General features: G+C 47.8%; 5 protein-coding genes across 6 annotated transcripts, besides 6 other annotated features; 3 read left to right on the top strand and 2 right to left on the bottom strand.

Annotated features, from left to right (window-relative positions):
• Positions 1-252: 252 nt before the first annotated feature.
• On the top strand, positions 253-4,982 carry TSTA_036670 (two-component osmosensing histidine kinase (Bos1), putative; the record flags this gene model as incomplete). Of its 2 annotated transcripts, none has more annotated exons than XM_002480833.1 (3): positions 253-477; positions 576-4,250; positions 4,303-4,982. In XM_002480833.1, the coding sequence occupies 3 exons, from the start codon at positions 253-255 to the stop codon at positions 4,330-4,332; spliced, it is 3,930 nt and encodes a 1,309-aa protein (XP_002480878.1). In that variant the 3' UTR covers positions 4,333-4,982. The 2 variants fall into 2 exon arrangements, with proteins under 2 accessions (XP_002480878.1, XP_002480877.1); XM_002480832.1 differs by having other exon boundaries at positions 4,300-4,982.
• Positions 619-714: a microsatellite.
• Positions 4,490-4,509: a microsatellite.
• Positions 4,983-6,913: 1,931 nt separating the features above from the next.
• On the top strand, positions 6,914-7,985 carry TSTA_036660 (uncharacterized protein; the record flags this gene model as incomplete). Its single annotated transcript, XM_002480831.1, has 2 exons — positions 6,914-6,932; positions 7,063-7,985. 2 exons carry the CDS (start codon positions 6,914-6,916, stop codon positions 7,983-7,985), a joined length of 942 nt encoding a protein of 313 aa, XP_002480876.1.
• Positions 7,316-7,345: a microsatellite.
• Positions 7,668-7,732: a sequence feature (CT-rich).
• Positions 7,986-8,818: 833 nt separating the features above from the next.
• TSTA_036650 (MFS monocarboxylate transporter, putative) lies at positions 8,819-10,284 on the bottom strand (the record flags this gene model as incomplete). Its single annotated transcript, XM_002480830.1, has 2 exons — positions 8,819-8,984; positions 9,038-10,284. The coding sequence occupies 2 exons, from the start codon at positions 10,282-10,284 to the stop codon at positions 8,819-8,821; spliced, it is 1,413 nt and encodes a 470-aa protein (XP_002480875.1).
• A 254-nt stretch (positions 10,285-10,538) lies between these two features.
• Positions 10,539-10,571: a sequence feature (T-rich).
• Positions 10,572-10,779: 208 nt separating this feature from the next.
• Positions 10,780-13,732, bottom strand: TSTA_036640 (uncharacterized protein; the record flags this gene model as incomplete). The annotated part of the gene is made up of 2 exons (XM_002480829.1): positions 10,780-13,158; positions 13,180-13,732. The coding sequence occupies 2 exons, from the start codon at positions 13,730-13,732 to the stop codon at positions 11,045-11,047; spliced, it is 2,667 nt and encodes an 888-aa protein (XP_002480874.1). The 3' UTR covers positions 10,780-11,044.
• A 2,844-nt stretch (positions 13,733-16,576) lies between these two features.
• On the top strand, positions 16,577-18,921 carry TSTA_036630 (calcium/calmodulin-dependent protein kinase, putative; the record flags this gene model as incomplete). Its single annotated transcript, XM_002480828.1, has 3 exons — positions 16,577-16,996; positions 17,275-17,519; positions 17,582-18,921. The coding sequence occupies 3 exons, from the start codon at positions 16,577-16,579 to the stop codon at positions 18,768-18,770; spliced, it is 1,854 nt and encodes a 617-aa protein (XP_002480873.1). The 3' UTR covers positions 18,771-18,921.
• Positions 18,589-18,616: a microsatellite.
• Positions 18,922-19,343: the final 422 nt, after the last annotated feature.

The raw sequence follows: 19,343 nt of genomic DNA, 5'->3' as shown, positions 1-19,343 counted from the left end.
CGCTAGTTATACTTTCATTATTCACTACGAGTCATCTACCTCACCGCCCAAAACCACTCAACTTCCTTCTCGAAACACCCAACACTCATGTCGTTTCCATAACCGACCTTCTCCCATCAGAACAGTTGAACACGCGGATATATTATTTCTTTCCGCGTCCTGTTTGGCGGACAGGCCGGACTGATTTTTAAATCGATCTGTTTTGCTTGAAATATTGTCGCGCTCGATTCAGTAGCCAGTGCACTAGTCATCATGGCGAGTGACGAAGATCCATTCTACGCCGCTGCGGCTATTCTGAAAACCCTGGCCGTTGAACCTCCACCGAGTGATGATGATACAGATATTCCTAAGAAGGCAACAAACGGCTTTGCCAAGAAGCGCATCCAACTCCCTGGGGAGAGTACGCCAGGGAAACTGGCATTCACCGTCGAATTAGAGCTATTAATGCGTCGAGTGCATGATCTAGAGACAGAACTAGTCAGTCATCCTATTTTCTTTCTTATGCATTTGTCTTTTGTTCCCATGCGACTGGTCCCTCCTTTGACGTGGTCATTCTAATTCGACCTTTGTTCTAGCAGTACAAGAGACCCCGCAGATCGCGAAGACTCAAGCGCAAATACGATGATGATGATGATGACGATGATGATGATGATACCGCTGATGAAGACGATGACGACGACGACGAGGAGTCCGAGGAAAGCGACGATGATCATGCCGCCAATGGAGCTGTTGTCAGTCGCCGTCGAGCACTGCGCGGTGGAGCGGAAACCCTTCGTTCACTTCAAAATCATGTCGAAAAACAAGCCCATGAAATCAGCATACAAAAGGACATTATTGCCCGGGTCCGAGAAGAACTTGATATGCAAGAAGAACGTACGCGGCGGACACTAGTAAAAGTCGAGCATGAGGATGTCGGGGTTTTACAACGTGAATTGCGGAAACATCAACAAGCCAATGAGGCGTTCCAGAAGGCATTACGAGAAATTGGTGGTATCATTACACAGGTCGCGAATGGTGATCTCTCCATGAAGGTTCAGATCCATCCGCTGGAGATGGACCCAGAAATTGCAACTTTCAAACGTACAATCAACACTATGATGGATCAATTGCAAGTGTTTGGTAGTGAAGTGTCAAGGGTCGCCCGTGAAGTCGGAACAGAGGGAATACTTGGTGGACAAGCTCAGATCACCGGCGTGCATGGTATCTGGAAGGAATTGACAGAAAACGTCAACATCATGGCTAAAAATCTCACCGATCAAGTGCGCGAAATCGCAACCGTCACCACTGCTGTCGCACACGGTGATCTTAGTCAGAAGATTGAAAGTCGTGCCCATGGTGAAATATTTGAACTCCAACAGACCATCAATACCATGGTGGACCAACTTCGTACTTTTGCTACGGAAGTCACTCGCGTCGCCCGTGATGTCGGTACTGAGGGTGTCTTAGGTGGACAGGCTCAAATCGAAGGCGTCCAAGGCATGTGGAATGAATTGACGGTTAATGTGAACGCCATGGCCAACAATTTGACAACGCAAGTGCGTGATATTGCCAACGTCACAAAAGCAGTCGCCAAGGGTGACTTGACACAAAAAGTGCAGGCCAACTGTAAAGGAGAAATCGCTGAGCTCAAGAATATTATCAATTCCATGGTGGACCAGCTTCGGCAGTTCGCCCAAGAAGTCACGAAGATCGCCAAGGAAGTCGGTACAGACGGTGTTCTTGGTGGTCAAGCAACTGTTCATGATGTCGAAGGCACTTGGAAAGACCTCACCGAAAACGTCAACCGAATGGCCAACAACCTCACTACTCATGTGCGTGAGATTGCCGAGGTCACTACTGCTGTCGCCAAGGGTGACTTGACCAGGAAAGTGACAGCCAATGTGCAGGGTGAGATTTTGGATTTGAAGAATACCATCAATGACATGGTGGATCGTTTGAATAAGTTCGCATTCGAAGTCAGCAAGGTCGCCAGGGAAGTCGGTACAGATGGAACTCTTGGCGGTCAAGCCAAAGTTGACAACGTGGAGGGTAAATGGAAAGATCTTACCGACAATGTCAACACCATGGCCCAAAATCTTACTTCGCAGGTGCGAAGTATCTCTGACGTGACGCAGGCCATTGCCAAGGGTGACCTCAGCAAGAAGATTGAAGTTCACGCACAAGGAGAAATCCTCACATTGAAGGTGACGATCAATAACATGGTTGACCGTTTGGCGAAATTCGCTACTGAGTTGAAGAGAGTCGCACGCGACGTCGGTGTCGATGGGAAAATGGGTGGTCAAGCCAATGTGGAAGGCATCGCTGGTCGATGGAAGGAGATCACGGAGGACGTCAATACCATGGCCGAAAATCTTACATCGCAAGTCCGAGCTTTTGGTGAGATTACTGATGCTGCCACTGATGGCGACTTTACCAAGTTGATCACTGTCAATGCATCTGGTGAAATGGACGAGTTGAAGCGCAAGATCAACAAGATGGTTTCCAACTTGCGTGACAGTATTCAGCGTAACACTGCCGCCAGGGAGGCTGCAGAACAGGCCAATCGCACCAAGTCAGAGTTTTTGGCCAATATGTCTCATGAAATTCGAACACCCATGAACGGTATCATTGGTATGACTCAGCTCACGCTGGATACCGACGACCTGAAACCATATCCTCGTGAGATGTTGAATGTGGTCCACAACTTGGCCAACAGTCTGCTGACAATCATTGACGATATCCTCGATATTTCAAAGATTGAAGCCAACAGAATGGTTATTGAAAGCATTCCGTTTACTGTCAGGGGAACCGTATTCAACGCACTCAAGACGTTGGCGGTCAAGGCCAATGAAAAGTTCCTCAACCTCGCATATCAAGTGGATAGCTCTGTACCTGACTACGTTATCGGTGACCCATTCCGTTTGCGCCAGATTATTCTCAACTTGGTTGGAAACGCCATCAAGTTCACAGAACATGGTGAAGTCAAGCTGACCATCAGCAAATCTGAGAGGGAGCAATGTGCTAGAGACGAGTATGCTTTTGAGTTCTCGGTATCCGATACAGGTATTGGTATCGAGGAAGACAAACTCGATCTCATCTTCGACACCTTCCAACAAGCCGATGGATCAACAACACGTCGGTTCGGTGGTACTGGTCTTGGTTTGTCTATTTCCAAACGTCTTGTTAACCTCATGGGTGGTGATGTCTGGGTCACGTCAGAATACGGACACGGCAGCACATTCCATTTCACTTGCGTGGTCAAGCTTGCAGATCAATCGTTGAATGTCATTAGCTCGCAGCTCATTCCTTACAAGAACCATCGTGTTCTTTTCATCGACAAGGGACACACTGGTGGACATGCGGAACAGATTACACTGATGCTGCAACAACTTGATCTTGAGCCTCTCGTCGTCAAGGATGAGGACGAAGTACCTCCACCAGAAATACATGATCCTTCCGGAAAGGAGTCTGGCCATGCTTACGATGTCATTATCGTGGATACTGTTGACACAGCTCGGACATTGCGAACGTACGACGAGTTCAAATACATACCAATTGTCTTATTATGCCCAGTGGTGTCTGTGAGCTTGAAGTCTGCTTTGGATCTTGGTATCACATCGTATATGACGACTCCTTGTCAACCAATTGATTTGGGTAATGGAATGCTACCTGCGTTGGAAGGTCGCTCGACACCCATCACAACAGACCACTCCCGATCACTCGATATTCTACTTGCAGAGGACAACGAGGTCAATCAAAAGCTGGCCGTGAAGATTCTCGAGAAATGCAACCATGGAGTCACCGTGGTGGGCAATGGTCAGGAGGCATTGGATGCCGTCAAGAACCGGCGATACGATATTATCCTTATGGACGTTCAGATGCCTGTCATGGGAGGATTCGAAGCAACAGATAAGATCCGTGAATACGAACGTGAAAACAACCTTTCTCGCACTCCCATCATCGCTCTTACAGCGCACGCTATGTTGGGTGACCGAGAGAAGTGTATCCAGGCTCAGATGGACGAATACTTGTCCAAGCCTCTGAAACAGAACCAAATGATTCAAACCATCCTCAAGTGCGCGACACTTGGAGGAAACTTTATGGAAAAGAACAAGGAATCTCGACTCGCAGGACCTAATGAAGGACATCTTGCACCTGTCACTCATCAACAACGTCCTGGAATGGAAGGTCGAGCAATCACATCAGGGCAGATCAGTACTGAGACTGACAGCCCAGGCACTGAGGAGGGAGGAGAAGTTGAAGTCGACCGAGTAAGTCTACCTGTGGATCATTGTTATAATAACCGCTAACATTTCTTAGCAGAAACTATTGTTACGGTCCCATAGCAGCTGATTTCTCTATTTTCATGATTTCCCTTCATTGACAGCGACTTGATTTCACTTTCTTATTCAGGGCAAGACCCCCCTTTGTCTTCTTATCTCGGTTCTACCTTCTCACTTCAACCTCCATCTTGCATATCTCTATTTGTGATATCGATCGTTGTCCCATGTTTTTTTTTTTTTTTTTTTTCAAATGCTTCGGTGACAAATGAGGACCCTAAACTCATTCCAGAATCCGTCTAAGCAATTCCCACGACAGATGTTTTCTTTACCTAACTATTCCATTTCAATTCTTGTTCCCAATTTTTAAGTTAGGTCAAAAAAGGTTATTATGTATAACCTTTTCTTTTGGGCGTTAGCGGGTACGATGGTTGCATTCCAACTGTTTTTTCCTTTTTTGTTTCTATCTATCATACCCCAAGGTCAAATCTTTAATACCTTGAGCGTGAATTCAGTTTCAGTTTAGGAATTATATTTCTTTTACGGTTATTGGATTTTTTGATCGTGTTTTCCAAATCTTGGTTGTGGTGTTGAGTAGGAAGGGATGATGGAATTTCAATCATCCTGTCAGAGGCGCTTGAGACAACAGAGATGTATTCTCTGTTGTTTATGAAGTAATGAAATATTTAGAATTTTGAATTCAATTTCGTGCAGATCTAAGACAATCTGTTTGTTAACCAAGCAATTGACCTTATACCTAGCTATGTATGCGGCTGGATATGGAGAAAGCCTACATAAGTTGCCAAACCTAACGGAGCCTTGTTCTTGGTCTAGTTTCCGGTTTTCATTCTTGCTTCGATGTTGTTGGTTTGGTTCGACGAAATGCCAGGTCTTCTGCAAGCGACATACCACGCTCAACGTCGGAGAGCATCAAGGTATTAAGGAGGAGGACACCATGGTTCTTGGATTGAAGTAGCTGGAAGTAGCCACTTCGCGTAATCTATTCCATCATGAGAACGTGATCTTCTGTGACATGGCGAAGTGGTATCGGGTATGTAGACTCTGGACCGTTAGTATTCAAAGACTATTCTGACGTGTTGAAAACTTACTTGTCGTTTCCCATGATTTTTTTCTTGTTAGTTTTTTGATTAGCCATCCATAGCTTTTCGAACAGCCAACTTCCATCGCAATAGTTGGCCATTTTCTCCCGCGAGGAAGACTGAGAACGGCGTATGGCTCCTTGCAACTAGGTTAAAAATTGTGTTAGACTATGTTATATTATACTGAGAAGAGATGCTTACCAGCCAGCATACAAGCTGTTGAAAGATTGAGTCTTGTTTCGTGATAAGATCAGATCTATATCTGTACTTGTAGTCCATCCCAGGGTAGAGTCCAGCTCAACAACCAGTATTAGCCATTTATTTGAACAGTATTTTGGTAGCCTTCAGTGGTAGGTAACTTCTGTTGGTCCGTTTCTTTCGATCCTCGTCTTGGACGTGGGTTTGGCCAAAGCCTGAAAGACGAGGCCCATTCATAACTTTACTTTGCTCCCTGACTGCCCATGAACCAGTCGTAGCATTGTGATCGAAAGGAGGCATAATTGACTATGAACTTCACTAGACAGGCCATGGCATCGAACGAGACACCACTAAAGAATATCAGAATCAGCTAGTAGAGATAATCCTAAACCCAGTGAAACTTACAAACATACCCTGCCTTCGACAAAGTTTGCGTCGTCCAGACAGACTTAGATTTTGAGATGGTCATCAAGATATTCATTGGTCGTACACACGAATCTATGCAACTGTTCGTCCCAGCTCATCACGACTTTTGATATCGCTGTTGTGATATTCTCGATGATGGGATGGCGTGAGGGAAGATTGGACTCGGCGCTATGGTGATATGCATTCGAAAATTAAATCTGCTCCAAAGAGCTAGAAAATAGCTCAAAATACAATTACCAGAATGTCCCATTAGGAAGCTCCCTTTTTGGTAGGCTGGTATAGATCTTCGTGATGACAGATAGAAGAAGAAGAAGAGGGAAGAAAAGTTCAAGACCAGGAAAGGGCTTTGAATAGGATGGTATGAGCTGCCCTAGGCAACAACAGATGATGACATTATGCTTTGCCCGACTTCTGAGGAAAGATAGACGGAAGGCGGACGGTCAATTCAACAGCGTTTGAGCTCGATCTGATTAGCCGTGTGCAACGAGCTTTACGCCCAGTCAGGCTGCTGCTTTTATGATCCATGAGTCCTTGAGAGGGATAACTATTTATTGTGCAGAGAGGACTACGCGTCGGGTAATTCGTTTGCTTTGGACGACACTGTATGAGGTTTTCAGTTGCACGATATGTGAATATATCCCGAAGAGGAAGGAGTTACCAGATTAGGTTATCATAGTTAGGGCTAAAGTGACCTTTCATTGCTTCTCTTGCTCAGGAACCAAAAATATGATAGATACGTCAAATAACAGAGTATCCTTATATGAATAGCACTATATTAACTCTAATAATTATAAAAATGAAAGCAGCTTTTGATCTATGAAAATTTCCTACGTGTTCAGTCTTTTATCCAACCCCGCTCATCTACCTAGGTAACAGATTCCTCTCTTCAATCTGGATCCTTCTTCGATCATTTCCCATCGAATTGTTTTAATGCCAATAACAAGCATTCGTAGACGCCGGAGAAGATTATGATGATGACATCATAACAGACAACTTGATCTTAGGCATATTCGACGATGGACTTTCAATAGCAAAGTCCACTGCCAATAATAGGACCTAACTTCGACGAAATCGGACAGGCGCAGAAGCGCTCGCTGGCCCAGCCTGGGGCGGCGGAGGAGGAGGAGGCGATGCAGGCGCAGAAGCAGGAGCAGCAATAGACTGCACAGGTGGACCTCCTGCAACAGTAGTAGTCGTCGTCACTCCTGCCGACGTCGTTGATGAAGTTGCGGGTGTTGTCGAAGATGATACAACCTGGGATACTGAAGTAGTCGCCTCAACAACGCTAGTAGCTACAGAAGAAGTAGTAGCAGGACCACCAATATTCCTGCGTGTTGTTGTTGTTGTTGTTGTTGTTGGTGTCCGTGGGGTCGTGCGTGATGTCGTCTGTGAAGCAGGGCCGAAAGCGAGGACGCTCGGGCTGCTGCTAGGAACGACAGAACTTGGGATTGCAGTTGAGATAGATGGCTCGCCAACCCTTGTCGATGTCGACTCCGAGGTTACCGGTTCGGAGGGAAGGATACTTCCAACACCGAAAAGACGGCTTGAAGAAGTTGGTGATGAGCGTGGAATGCTGGTTGATGGCGAAGAAGCTGGTATCGAAGGTCTGAATACTGAAGATGTGCGAGACACCACTGGAGGGGATGACGGGATGGAAGAAGCTGGACGAGTGGTTGTCACTGACGGAGGGGGGGAAGCTGGTGGAGAAGAAGGAGGAGGAGGAGGTGGTGGTGGTGATGGCGGAGGAGGCACGGATGTAGATGTAACTCTAGAAGATGAAGGTATAGTAACAGTGACAGTATTCGGTGATGGCGGAGGACAGAACGTCTCAGTGACCGTCACAGTAGACACACAAACCGGAGAAGATGAAGGCGTAGACGGACGAGGAGGTGTCACCACTGATGATGACGATGGTCGCGGTACAGATGGTGCCGGTGGAACGCTAGACGACGGTCTTGGAGGCGTAGTCGAAACTCTGGGTACAGACGAGCTAGACGTCTGAGGAGGAGCAGGTCTTGTTGAGACGCTGGTAACTCTTCTGCTAGAAGTTGGCTCATCGACTGGTATGGCGTGAGCGTTTCCATTCCCTTGAGGTAACGCGAGAACGTCAGACGCCAAAAGCGTCAGGAGAAGCGCCAGGACCCTCATATTTGCTTGATTTATTTGCCTTTCTTCTGCTGCGTTTTGATCAATCTTGTGAACGAGGGTGTAGATGTCAACTCACTATCCGAGAGATGTAGAGAAAAGAAGGAAAAGAAGAGGATAGGGCGGTGGATTCAATATTATACTATCCGGGTCAAGGTATTCACAAGAACGCCTCAATTGATATCACAAATTCATCAAGTTCGCCATTTTAGGAATTCAGTACACCCAATCAGTTTTTGGAGAATTAGGGTTGTCGAAATAAGCTTGCGGATTTCCCTTCCGTTGCGCCATGGGTTTCATCCAGTGACGCAGGTTGCGAGAACTTTCTTTATACATCGATTACTGGTAGGTTTGCGAAGTCAATGTTATTTAAATAGAGCCGTACGACTTAAAGCTTACGACTTTAACGTACTATTTGATGTTTGAACGTGAATTGTTCTTGCTGCCATGCTACTTCCTGAGGTCCTAGTTAAAGTCCGTGTGGCCACCAGAATATTAAGACTTGCCACTGGTCTCGGAATTCACCTTCGCCTAGGAGATTAGTGTAAAGACATGAGTGATGTAACGAGGCATTGACAACCTCATCCGAGCTGACAATCCAGCAGACACGGAAGTATAAAATTTTTGCTCAGACATATGTGCCCCGAAAACATTATGTAGATATAGCATGCCAAAATGTACATATACACACTAAAAAACAACCCAAGGATGTCTCCATCCTACCTTGAGCAACTTTGCAGTCGTAAATGCAATTGCTCCACTGAAATAACAACACGCCACAAATGCAATAAGACCCCAGTAGTGACCACTACATCTAGACAGAATCTCACCTGCGATCGGGACGCCAGTTAATGTTCTAATACGTCAGTAACCACGTTTCCTACAACATAGGAAAGGCGGGGAACATACCCCAAACTAACAATCGTATAAGCAGTAGCATAATACCTCCCATAATGCTCCGTCTTACACAGCTGACCCACACAAACCGGGGTCAAACTGATATTACTTCCGCTAAAAAATCCAAACAAAACCGAATACACAATCAACAATGCCAAACTGCTGCCGGCAGGTAACCAGAGACAGGCGGTAGTTACCAAACAGCCCAGACAAGCAAGAATCATGGTGTTGAATCGACCAAGGTAATCTGCAATATATCCTGGTAACCATCTCCCAAACGCAGAACCAGCGTTTAGAATAGCCAGGATTTGATAGGAGAAACTCGGCGAGAACCGTTCCGCTAATGCATAAGAAGAGATGTATGTCACGGGAACAAATAACCCCCATTCAATCAAAAACACCCCTGCCGTGGTAAGCGTGAATATAGGATCACGAAAGATTCGAAAATCAGGTAAAATATTCTCCTTCGAAGCCGGCTTAGGGGGTAGCCGAGATCGAATCAATATACACGCCATCCCCAGGGACACCAAACAAAACAACGCAATCACTCTTGTAGCCCACGCAAACCCGATTTTGGGGAACAACGCTTCAAGGACCAAGGGAAAAACGACGCCGCCGACTGAACCACCCATGGCAGCTATACCCGTTGCTTCACCTCTGCGCTCGTAAAAGAAATGACCCACTGCCGCGATGGAGGGCGTGAATATAAGCGATGTGCCAATACCCATAAGCACGCCTAGCACAAGCATGAAATGCCAATACCTCTGACAAAACCCCAACACAATCGTCGACACCAGTATCAACACCGAACCCGAAAGAACAAGCCACCGTGGGCCCTTGGCATCAAACACAGGACCGATCTGTAGTCCACAAAAGAAAGTGAGACAGGCATAGATACCAAATATCCAGCCAATGGTACCGGAATCATAAGTTTGGAGTTGGTGCGTTGAGATGTATGTTTGGAATGTGCCGATTGTGTTGACGAGGCCCATAGCGCCGAATAGTCCGAGAAAGCTGCCTAGGACGACGAGCCAGGCTTCGAGACCACCTTCGGGATAGGTGTTGCCGTAGGGATCGGTTGAGATGCGGGTTATGGAGTGCATCATGTCATTCTGTTCCTTCTCAGAGGTGGATTCGTCTTGATTTTGTTGCTCGTCACCGTCAAGATCTCCAACGACATTATCGACATCCCTCTCAACTGTAGAACCTTGTCTAGGCACAGACTCATCTGTCACCTCATTCACCCCGCTTTTGCCCATCGATAATTCCGGCTGTGGCTCTTTTCCTCCCTCGAAGTGACGTTCTATGTATTCATGCCCATCATCGTTATCTCTGCTGCTGTGATTACCCGTCATTGGCAATCATACGTTCCCAACCAACAGAACGAGATATCTTCAACACACAACAAGCTTATCAGGTGGGTTAACGTAACGACGAAAATCCCAAAGTTTAAACCAAAAACCTTACCCCAGATTTGGTCCTTCAAGCAAAAAGCACAAGAAAAAGTACCAACAAGAAAGCGAAAGAAAAGAAAAGGAAAAAAAAGTCCTTGACTAGCCAGGCTAGTTTCGACCCTCTTTCTCACGTTATTTACCGTTTTGGGAAATTTGCGGGTTTTTCGCGTGTTTTGGAAGGATTTTTAAGTTGCTTTTGAAAGAATTTGGGGGATGTGATTGGTGAGATTGACAGATCTTGCATCAGTATTTTTACTGTATTGTACTGTATGGAGTTTTCCCGAGTTCAATTGGGCCCCGCATGGATAAAAGGTAATAACATTGCAATCAAGCAGTCAAATAGATAGGTAGTATACAGTTATAATCAATCATAAATCATCAAACATCAACATAGACATCAATACCAAAATCAACCATGCCGCTTCATATAATCGTTGTCGTAATAATATCGTAACTGTATTCACATTCAGTTGTTCATGTATAGTCGTTTTGGTTCCTCGTATTTCGTAAATCATTGAATTGTTCTTATCGTAACTCGTAAACTCGCCGATCTTCCTGACGACACCTAATATAAGCCTCGTGCGTTACCCTCCCCATACGGAATGCTGTGATCGAATGGCCCAACTCCATACGGATCTGTGACCTTCCTCGGTCCAATACTCTGCTTCAATCTTTCACGTCGTGCTTCGAGCGCTGCACGAGCTCGCTGCTTTCTTGCCTCCTTGACACGTCGTCTAACATTGCGAAACGTCCTGACTGGGAAAAGAACTCCTCTCTGGACCCTGTATTTGACTGTTTGACGTTGGTACGGCGAATGAGGACGAACAATCCCCGCAGCAAGATTCAAATCGCTACGGCTAAGTTGATGGCGACGAGCTTGCTGGCGGCGAGACTTTCTTGACTTTGAGATGCGACGAGCAAGCACAAGAGGACCGCTGAAAATCACTCGCTTCTGTGGCAATCCTAACGAATTGCTCACATATACATCTTCCCTCTCGACTGGATATTGCTCGTTTGGGGTCGCTGCGCCACGTTCATTCTCCGGCGAACTGTCAAAATCATCCCAAAATCCGCGCGGTCGCCAGAAAGGACTATCCCTTGCTTTATCCGCTCTCCTGCTCCTGGCCGACCTGACCGATAAGGATCGGGCCATTAGCTGTGGACGTACACCGTCCGAGTTTCGACGGGCACTTAATGCGCGTCTTAAAGAGCCAAATCCTCGACTGAGACGGTTACTTCCCTGTCGACTGAGATATGCATTTCCTTCCAGTGCACTGTCCACAGGATCTGGAAGTACGGCCTTTTGTGTCGGAGGTAGAGGCGGTGTACGTGGGTTGCGAAGGGGCGATTCAACGTCCAACATTGCCGTAGAGTGTTGCGGAGTTGAAACAGCAACTGGCGCACTCAAATCTTGGCCATGTAAAGCCCTAACTGCCCTCGACTCGGGTTGCATGTGAGAATTGATCACCAAAAGCGATTCGTTGTTGTGCGGAAAGTAGGTCACCATCGTGGCTTCATTGATTTCAATAGGCCCAGGCGAGGATGACACAACGGACGACTGAGTGAAATGCAATGATGGAGCATGAAGCCGTTCCATGTCCTCTGGGTTGCGCCGTGGAGATGCTGGCACAGAATTGCCCGCATTTGCAGGATCAGAACCTCTGTGGAGCACTATTCTTGGCGACGGTAGTACGTTAGACGACTTGTGCGGTGGCACCTCAAAAGCTTGTTGCATCTGTTCAGTGTGTAGGCGTAAGCTCTCCGAAGTAAGTGAAGTTGTGCGCGAATTGTTGCGACTCGTCGGGGCGGATAGAGATGAACTGCGTGTTGGTATAGGGGGCCGCCCGACACCACGACCACGGCTTTCCCGTCCGCTTTGTCCGGCTGTTGAGCTCGCAGCATCAGACATGGCGTGTTTTCTTTGCGGCGGAATTTGATCACCGGCTCTGCTGCCTGACACGCTGGTCTTACGTCGGCTCGATGTTGTGGATCGCACGGCTGATTGATTCGTAATGCTCGGGGCGGATGACTTGAGCGAAGAACGTCTTTGCGGAACAACAACTACAGGAATAACCTCGTGCACTTCTTTATTGGTAGATGTGGTACTGACTGGGACTGACATATCAGACGCAACACTATTCCGGTTCTGATTGGATATGCGACCAGATTTATGTACCAGACGATGAGACGAATCCCCATTGGACTCTGTCGATGTCCGTGTTGATCGCGGCTGTGGCGAGCTCACCGACCGCAGAGATGTTCTTTTTTCGACGTGTCTCAATGCACGCGGCTTCGGGGGGGAAGTGTCAACTACCACGGCTTCGATGGTTGAAGTGAATGATGCACCAGAATGTCTCCACGTGTTTACTCGGTCCATGAGTCTTTGCTCACTGCTTGTCAATTCGGAAGCGGATCTTCCATCGACCTTGTCCAGATCTGATGGTTCGGCCCACTGAGTGCTGCGCGAATGCTCATTTTTCTTTCCAGGGGAAGCCACTTCGAGGTTTGCCTTTTCAGGTACCGTTCGCCTCTGATCTGATCGTCCCTTAGACTGGGATTTGGGTAGCGGCGAGGAAGCCAGCCTTATCGTCCGCTTGATATCTTGATCTTTCCCAATCGTTCCCAACAGCTTCTCCGTGCAGCCAGTTACAGTAAACTCCTGCCGTGCCATATTTCCCTCTGCAGCAGAATTAGAAGTACTATCGAAGCCGTTTGAGAGAGGCGATGGGTCGGGAAATGACCTTTGCCGCTTTCGAATGACTAATGAATGGGCTGACGGGCAAGACCCATCTACTGCGTCATCATCGGACATATCTTCTCTTGCTGTCTGAAATGAATCGGCCCGCGACGACATCGAAGATTGCAGAGAAGGGAACACAGGCCGGGCTTTCGGCGTCGTATCTTTTACGCGAGGCGGGGTGACATCAGGCGTGGGCGGGCTGAACTGGTGAGAGCCTGTTGGGAGTTCTGTCATGTTACGGAGACTCAGCGGAACTGAAGGCTGACCATTCAGTCGCGGTGGGCTGTCCTGCGTATCCTCTTGAACCTGGTTTGGGGGCGTAAGCGGTAACGTTGGCGTGATAGGGATGTCCCCGTTAACCATATCGTCCTTGGTTTTTGTATATGGAGTATCATCATCATTTATTTCGACAGTAGGCCGGGCTTGTCGACGCCGAGGAAGCGTTTTATGACCCTTGAGTAAAGGCCGGTCGAGAGGGCCGTCCAATGTGCCGACGACTTCAAGATCCGGCATCGCGATAGAACTGTTATTCGTGTATGCAAGCGATAAGAGTGCTTTGCGAAGCAGATGCTAGATCAGTAGCGACTCATTTGATGGATAGCGATGACCAGATTGCTGTTAAAGACGCCGTATCAGAGAACCGCCAACGCCACAGGAAGCTGCATTCTCAGGAATAGAATCTTATATAGAGTATGTCGCATGAGCCCAAATGCCGGATTTCGGATCGCAACAAATATGTTCGACGAAGCGAATTGACTAGTTAGTATTTGAGATATAGACACCGTGGTATTTGCAAAGTGGTATTCGCGACAGCTAACGGCGTGGCTGCGATCGGCTGACGTGAGACTTGGTAAGTTGACCTTTTGACAGTACTCAGTGATAAATGAGCGACAGGGATAATCTGATAGCGCGGGCAGGGAGAAGTCTAGTGGGAAGGACAGAAGCGTTTTGAAAGGAGTGACAGAGATGATTAATGACGACGGTATATATATATATATATATTCTGAGGGTAGTCCCGCTGTCTCAAAGTGAGGAAAGCGCGATCCGGCGGAAAGAAAGAGAAGAGAAATTGCTTCGGAATCCTTAGCTACCACGCAACTCAGCATCGACTCATCCACCATCAAGAATTATTTGCACATATCGACATGAAGGTGGACAGATGAATGAGCGTTGGGTGTAGATGAGGACAGACAGAGATTTCGAGCGAGAGAGAGAGAGAGGGGGCTAAGACCACGACTCCTCAGACCAGTCACGAATAGGCAATCTGGCTTGCAACGGTAGCCGTCGAATCAGCGCACTCAACGGCTTAGTCTATGCAGGTATCCTTTTCTGCGGAGCCAACAGGATTAATTCTTGCAAGAGACTCCTGCATTGCACATATCTCTCTATTAATTATTATCGGATGTCAGATAGTAGCCAAGGGCCTGGGCAAGCTTCCGGTCTGCCGTCTCCTCTGACTGACAGGTCCGATCTACTAGTACTATGGGTTTCACCTTTCTGGTCTTCTCAAACCTCACTGGTTAGGTAGAGTAGTACCGGACTAGCGCGGACAGAAACAGCGTACCTAGCTGGTGTATCGTGTTCCGAGTGCATCGCAGTGGGATCTCACCCAATACGCGAAAGACAGATACTGAAACATTGCATCTGCAGTGACATGTGTGTAACTTAACCCAAGGGGGCACTAAATTATAGCATGGCGACTGGGTGCCTGAGGCAATGCATCCATGGTATCGATTTACTGCATCCACGGAATATATGCTGACGCTATCCGGGCCTGAGGCTTCGCTGTGCTAGCACCTAGGCCGTTTCTACAACAATAGGCCCGGAGATAGGCGATGACTCTGCGTTGTTGCTCGCATGCAGAACTTCTTGTGCCCATAGACCACCTCGAACCGCACCAGCGTCCATTACTTTTACCGTAATGCTGCGTGTTGAATCCCTCGGGAACCCTACTGCGCTCACTCTATTGATGATGCTTATACACCGTCTCTTTATAGACAGATCTTCGACCGTTGGCCGCGCACCTCGGTACGTACGAAGTGGCTGGATCTTTACCCAATACGCAAAAGACGGATCTGGCAGGACCCCAGTAGACTCATAAGAGGCTCTACTCATTGGCGGAAGAGAAAGACGGGCGGACGCGCCGAGATCCGTTCGTTGAGACCCTTGGAATCGACATGTCGTCAAATCGACCTCATCTGGGCCAGTCACAACCGCGCATTAAGCTGCTCTCGATGTCATGTCGGTGAAACGAGCCTCTCCTAGTACAGAGTAGACGTTTCGCGCGATTCGTGCGATTGTGGGTAAAGGAGCAGGGCGGGAAGAATTCTGCGATAGGTACAGAGTGCGGGAGGAGGAAACATGGAGATCGTCCGTCGCGTGTGATAACATGACGTCGGTCCATGACGAAAGGCTGGTCTGCAACCTGAAGCTGTAGAAAGAGAGTCGATCGCATCATGCAATCAGGTGACTTGAAGCAATTCGGCATTACTCACGCGTGGCTATCCATGTGCGGGACACGTATAAACCCGTAAACCCGTCAAGCCCATTTGTATGTACATACCACTATTAGTGTAGACCTATTGAGTGATTAATAACCACACGGGAATGCGAATGATGCTGATCAATGATCGTTGATGTCACTGTTTATCTAAGCAGACTAAGCCTGAGTCAGCAACATCCGCTAGCCGCATGCCGTTAGTCTCTCTCTGACCTCATCCCACCTTTTCCGGCACGCTCTCTCGTCTCTCACTGTCCCTCGATTTGCTCTTTTCCCTTTTATTTTTCTCTGTTGCCTCCTCCAGATCTGCCTCTGCACCTTATCGTCATCTCCTCCTGCTGAACCGCTGTTCTGTTCTACCGTCGTCATCTGGGGTAGCGAGCGAGATTTGCCCCTCGTCACTTCCCGCGTCTCTTTGAAATCATCGCATTCTTTTCGCTGCCTCAATTTCCTGCTGGAAAAGAACGCGGGGGAAGAAATTCAGAAAAATCAAAAGAAAACGCGCAAAACGCAAAGCTGAAAGACGAGAAATAGGAATAACATTCATCGTCATTGGTCTAGAGTCAAGCCACAGTGGTTAATCAGCTGTGTTGGGTCCTTCCGTCATCGTTCAACCAAACTGATCTCTCTCTGCTCCATTACCTCATTCGTCATCCTCTCTCCCCCTTCTTCCTATTTCTTCACTTTGCGCCATTCTCGAATTTCTTTCCTCTAGAAATTTCATACGACTACAGCACCCTCAAAAGCATTTCTGCTTTTTTTTTTCTTTTCCTTTTTCCCTTTTGCCCTTTTCCCCTTTTTCCCCCTCCTCTCTTACCTTCCCCTCACATCCAAGCTAGATCATCCCCACCGCCACCATGAGCACAATACAGAACCTGAAGAACTTTATTCGCCATGGCAAGCAGGCCCGCCTGGTAACGCCTCACGCTGAGCCAACCACCGATGTCACACCTGTCCATGCCCAACAACAACGGCAACCTCAAGGACAATACGCCAACAACCTCGACGCTATAGACCACAAGCATGGAAACGCTCAACCACCACAAAAGGAGACCACCACTACCAAGATTTCGCGCGCCGATATCGAGAAGTTAGTCGAAGAGGAGCGCCATAGCCGGTCCAGGATGCCCAAGTACCCGGGCCTAGATCGATACATTCTCATTGAGAAGATGGGCGACGGCGCCTTTAGCAATGTTTACCGAGCGAAAGATACCCAGGGCCGCATGGAAGAAGTCGCCATCAAGGTCGTGCGGAAATTTGAAATGAACAATAATCAGGTATGGATCAGGAAGTACCACATCTCTCCTTTCCCTCTGTTTGCTGTTTTCACTGCCGATTTACCACAAATGTCCATCGCCAACGTCTGGTCGACGGGTTCTAGGACGATAAACACCCCAAGCCATACCAAAAGAGCAAAGCCGTAGAGGTGCGAGATAAATCCTACTCCAGATTCGCATCATTTCTCCAACCTCCTTTCTCTGTCCAGTCTGTGCGATTTTTGCGTTGGTTTACGTCTTTTAAGTGTGGGCGAGTTACTGACGGAGTTATTTCATAGCGAGCGAACATTTTGAAAGAGGTGCAGATTATGCGCCAATTAGATCACCCCAATATCGTCAAACTCGTCGACTTTTCCGAATCACCTCAATTTTACTATATAGTTCTCGAGCTCTGCCCGGGTGGCGAGCTCTTCCACCAGATCGTGCGATTGACGTACTTTAGCGAGGATCTCAGTCGTCACGTCATCAAGCAGGTTGCGGAAGCTATTGAATATCTTCACGAGACATCTGGCGTAGTCCATCGGTAAGCGCAGAACGAGACAATAGTCAGTCCATAATGGTGTGGCTTGCTAACGTTTTCGCAAGTGATATTAAACCTGAAAATTTATTGTTCTACCCCACAGAGTTCGTGCCTAGCAAACATCCCAAGCCACGCCAACCCGGTGACGAAGATAAAGTCGACGAGGGTGAATTCATTGCTGGTAAGGGTGCAGGTGGCATTGGCACGATCAAGATTGCCGACTTTGGTCTTTCAAAGGTTATCTGGGACAGCCAAACGATGACGCCTTGTGGCACAGTGGGGTATACTGCGCCAGAGATAGTTAAAGACGAGCGTTACTCCAAGAGTGTTGATATGTGGGCACTTGGATGTGTTCTCTATACGCTTCTCTGTGGCTTCCCACCCTTTTACGACGAGAGTATTCAGGTGCTTACAGAAAAGGTCGCCCGAGGACAGTATACCTTTTTGTCGCCGTGGTGGGATGACATTTCAAAGTCTGCGCAAGACCTTGTGTCTCATCTTCTCACCGTTGACCCCGAGAAACGTTACACTATTCGCCAGTTCCTAGATCACCCATGGATTAAGCAAACAAATGAATCAACCCACGCTGCTGCTGATGCACCTCCGCTAGCCACTCCCCAGCTCCCGCGCCAAAAGGAAACCAAAGCGAACCAAATGTTCGAGGTTCAACAAACACCTCTATCAGCCGCAGAACGACGAATGGACTTCCGATCGCCCGGAGTTGTCAACCTGCGCGAGGTCTTCGATGTCGGCTACGCCGTGCACCGACAAGAAGAGGAAGGCAAGAGGCGGAAGAACTTCCGACAGGGATACCGCGGCGGCAACCCAGCAGCAGGCTTCAGTTCGCAGCTCAACCCTCTCAACGAAGACTACGACGACGATGAAGAAGCAGCCTATGACGAGCAGGACCAAAAGGGCGATCCACCAGCAAAGATTCCGCGGTCTTCCCAAACTGCGGCTAGCGACGTCGCCGCTATGGAAGCTAAATTGCGCCAAACTAACCTGGGCACCCAACCAAGCAGCGCAGCTCAAGCTCGGGCCGCAAATCGATACAACGGCGCTACACGTCAAAAGCAGCAGCAGCAGCAGCAGCAGCAACAACCCGGTGGATACGGCCAACATAGCGCTGCAGTCGCAGCAGCGGCACGGCAGAATGCGGCACGAGCAGCTAGACAACCGTTTGAGCTTAACATGTCTAATGCCACTTTGCTTGAGCGAAGAGGGAGAAGACAGCCAGGTGCACAAGTTGTGTAACCCGGTTACTATCCACTTTTTTTTTATACTGCTTTCCTTTGCTCTCGGGCGTTTCTCTTATTACCTTTGCTAATCCTAACTCTTCTGGATGGGAATACGAGTGTTGTTTCTGATTTCTTGATGAGCTTGCATCATCTTTGTTTTCGATTAGCTATGATTTTCATGTTTTGTGATGCTTTGATCAGCCGGTATAGTTTTATGGACATGGGCATGGCATAGGATAGGCATTGGCATGGCTATCAGTACAAGATACCTCGATATTCACACGAATGATATGAATAGACGGATGGATTTGTCATGACTTTTCAATTTTCTATCACCAGCCGTAGCCGGAGGGAGGTGTAGTCGACGATGATGGACCTGGCGACACAGTGAATTCTTTGACTGGTCTCTCCGTCCGGGTTGTTAGTTTGTGGTACCCGTTGCTATTCGTTCGATGGTTTCGGATGAATTTTTTGAGCTTTTTTCGCGCTGCTTCTTGGATTTTTGTTGTAATTCTGGGGTATGGTGTCCACCCGGTAGGTCTGATGCGTTCGTTGAGATAGTAGCATTTTTGCCGTTTTTGGTGATTTT

This window comes from Talaromyces stipitatus, genomic scaffold (genome assembly GCF_000003125.1).
Source record: "Talaromyces stipitatus ATCC 10500 scf_1105507295541 genomic scaffold, whole genome shotgun sequence".
Taxonomy (NCBI): domain Eukaryota; kingdom Fungi; phylum Ascomycota; class Eurotiomycetes; order Eurotiales; family Trichocomaceae; genus Talaromyces; species Talaromyces stipitatus.
Note: the sequence above shows the minus strand (reverse complement) of the source record. Positions and strands in the feature narration are given on the sequence as shown.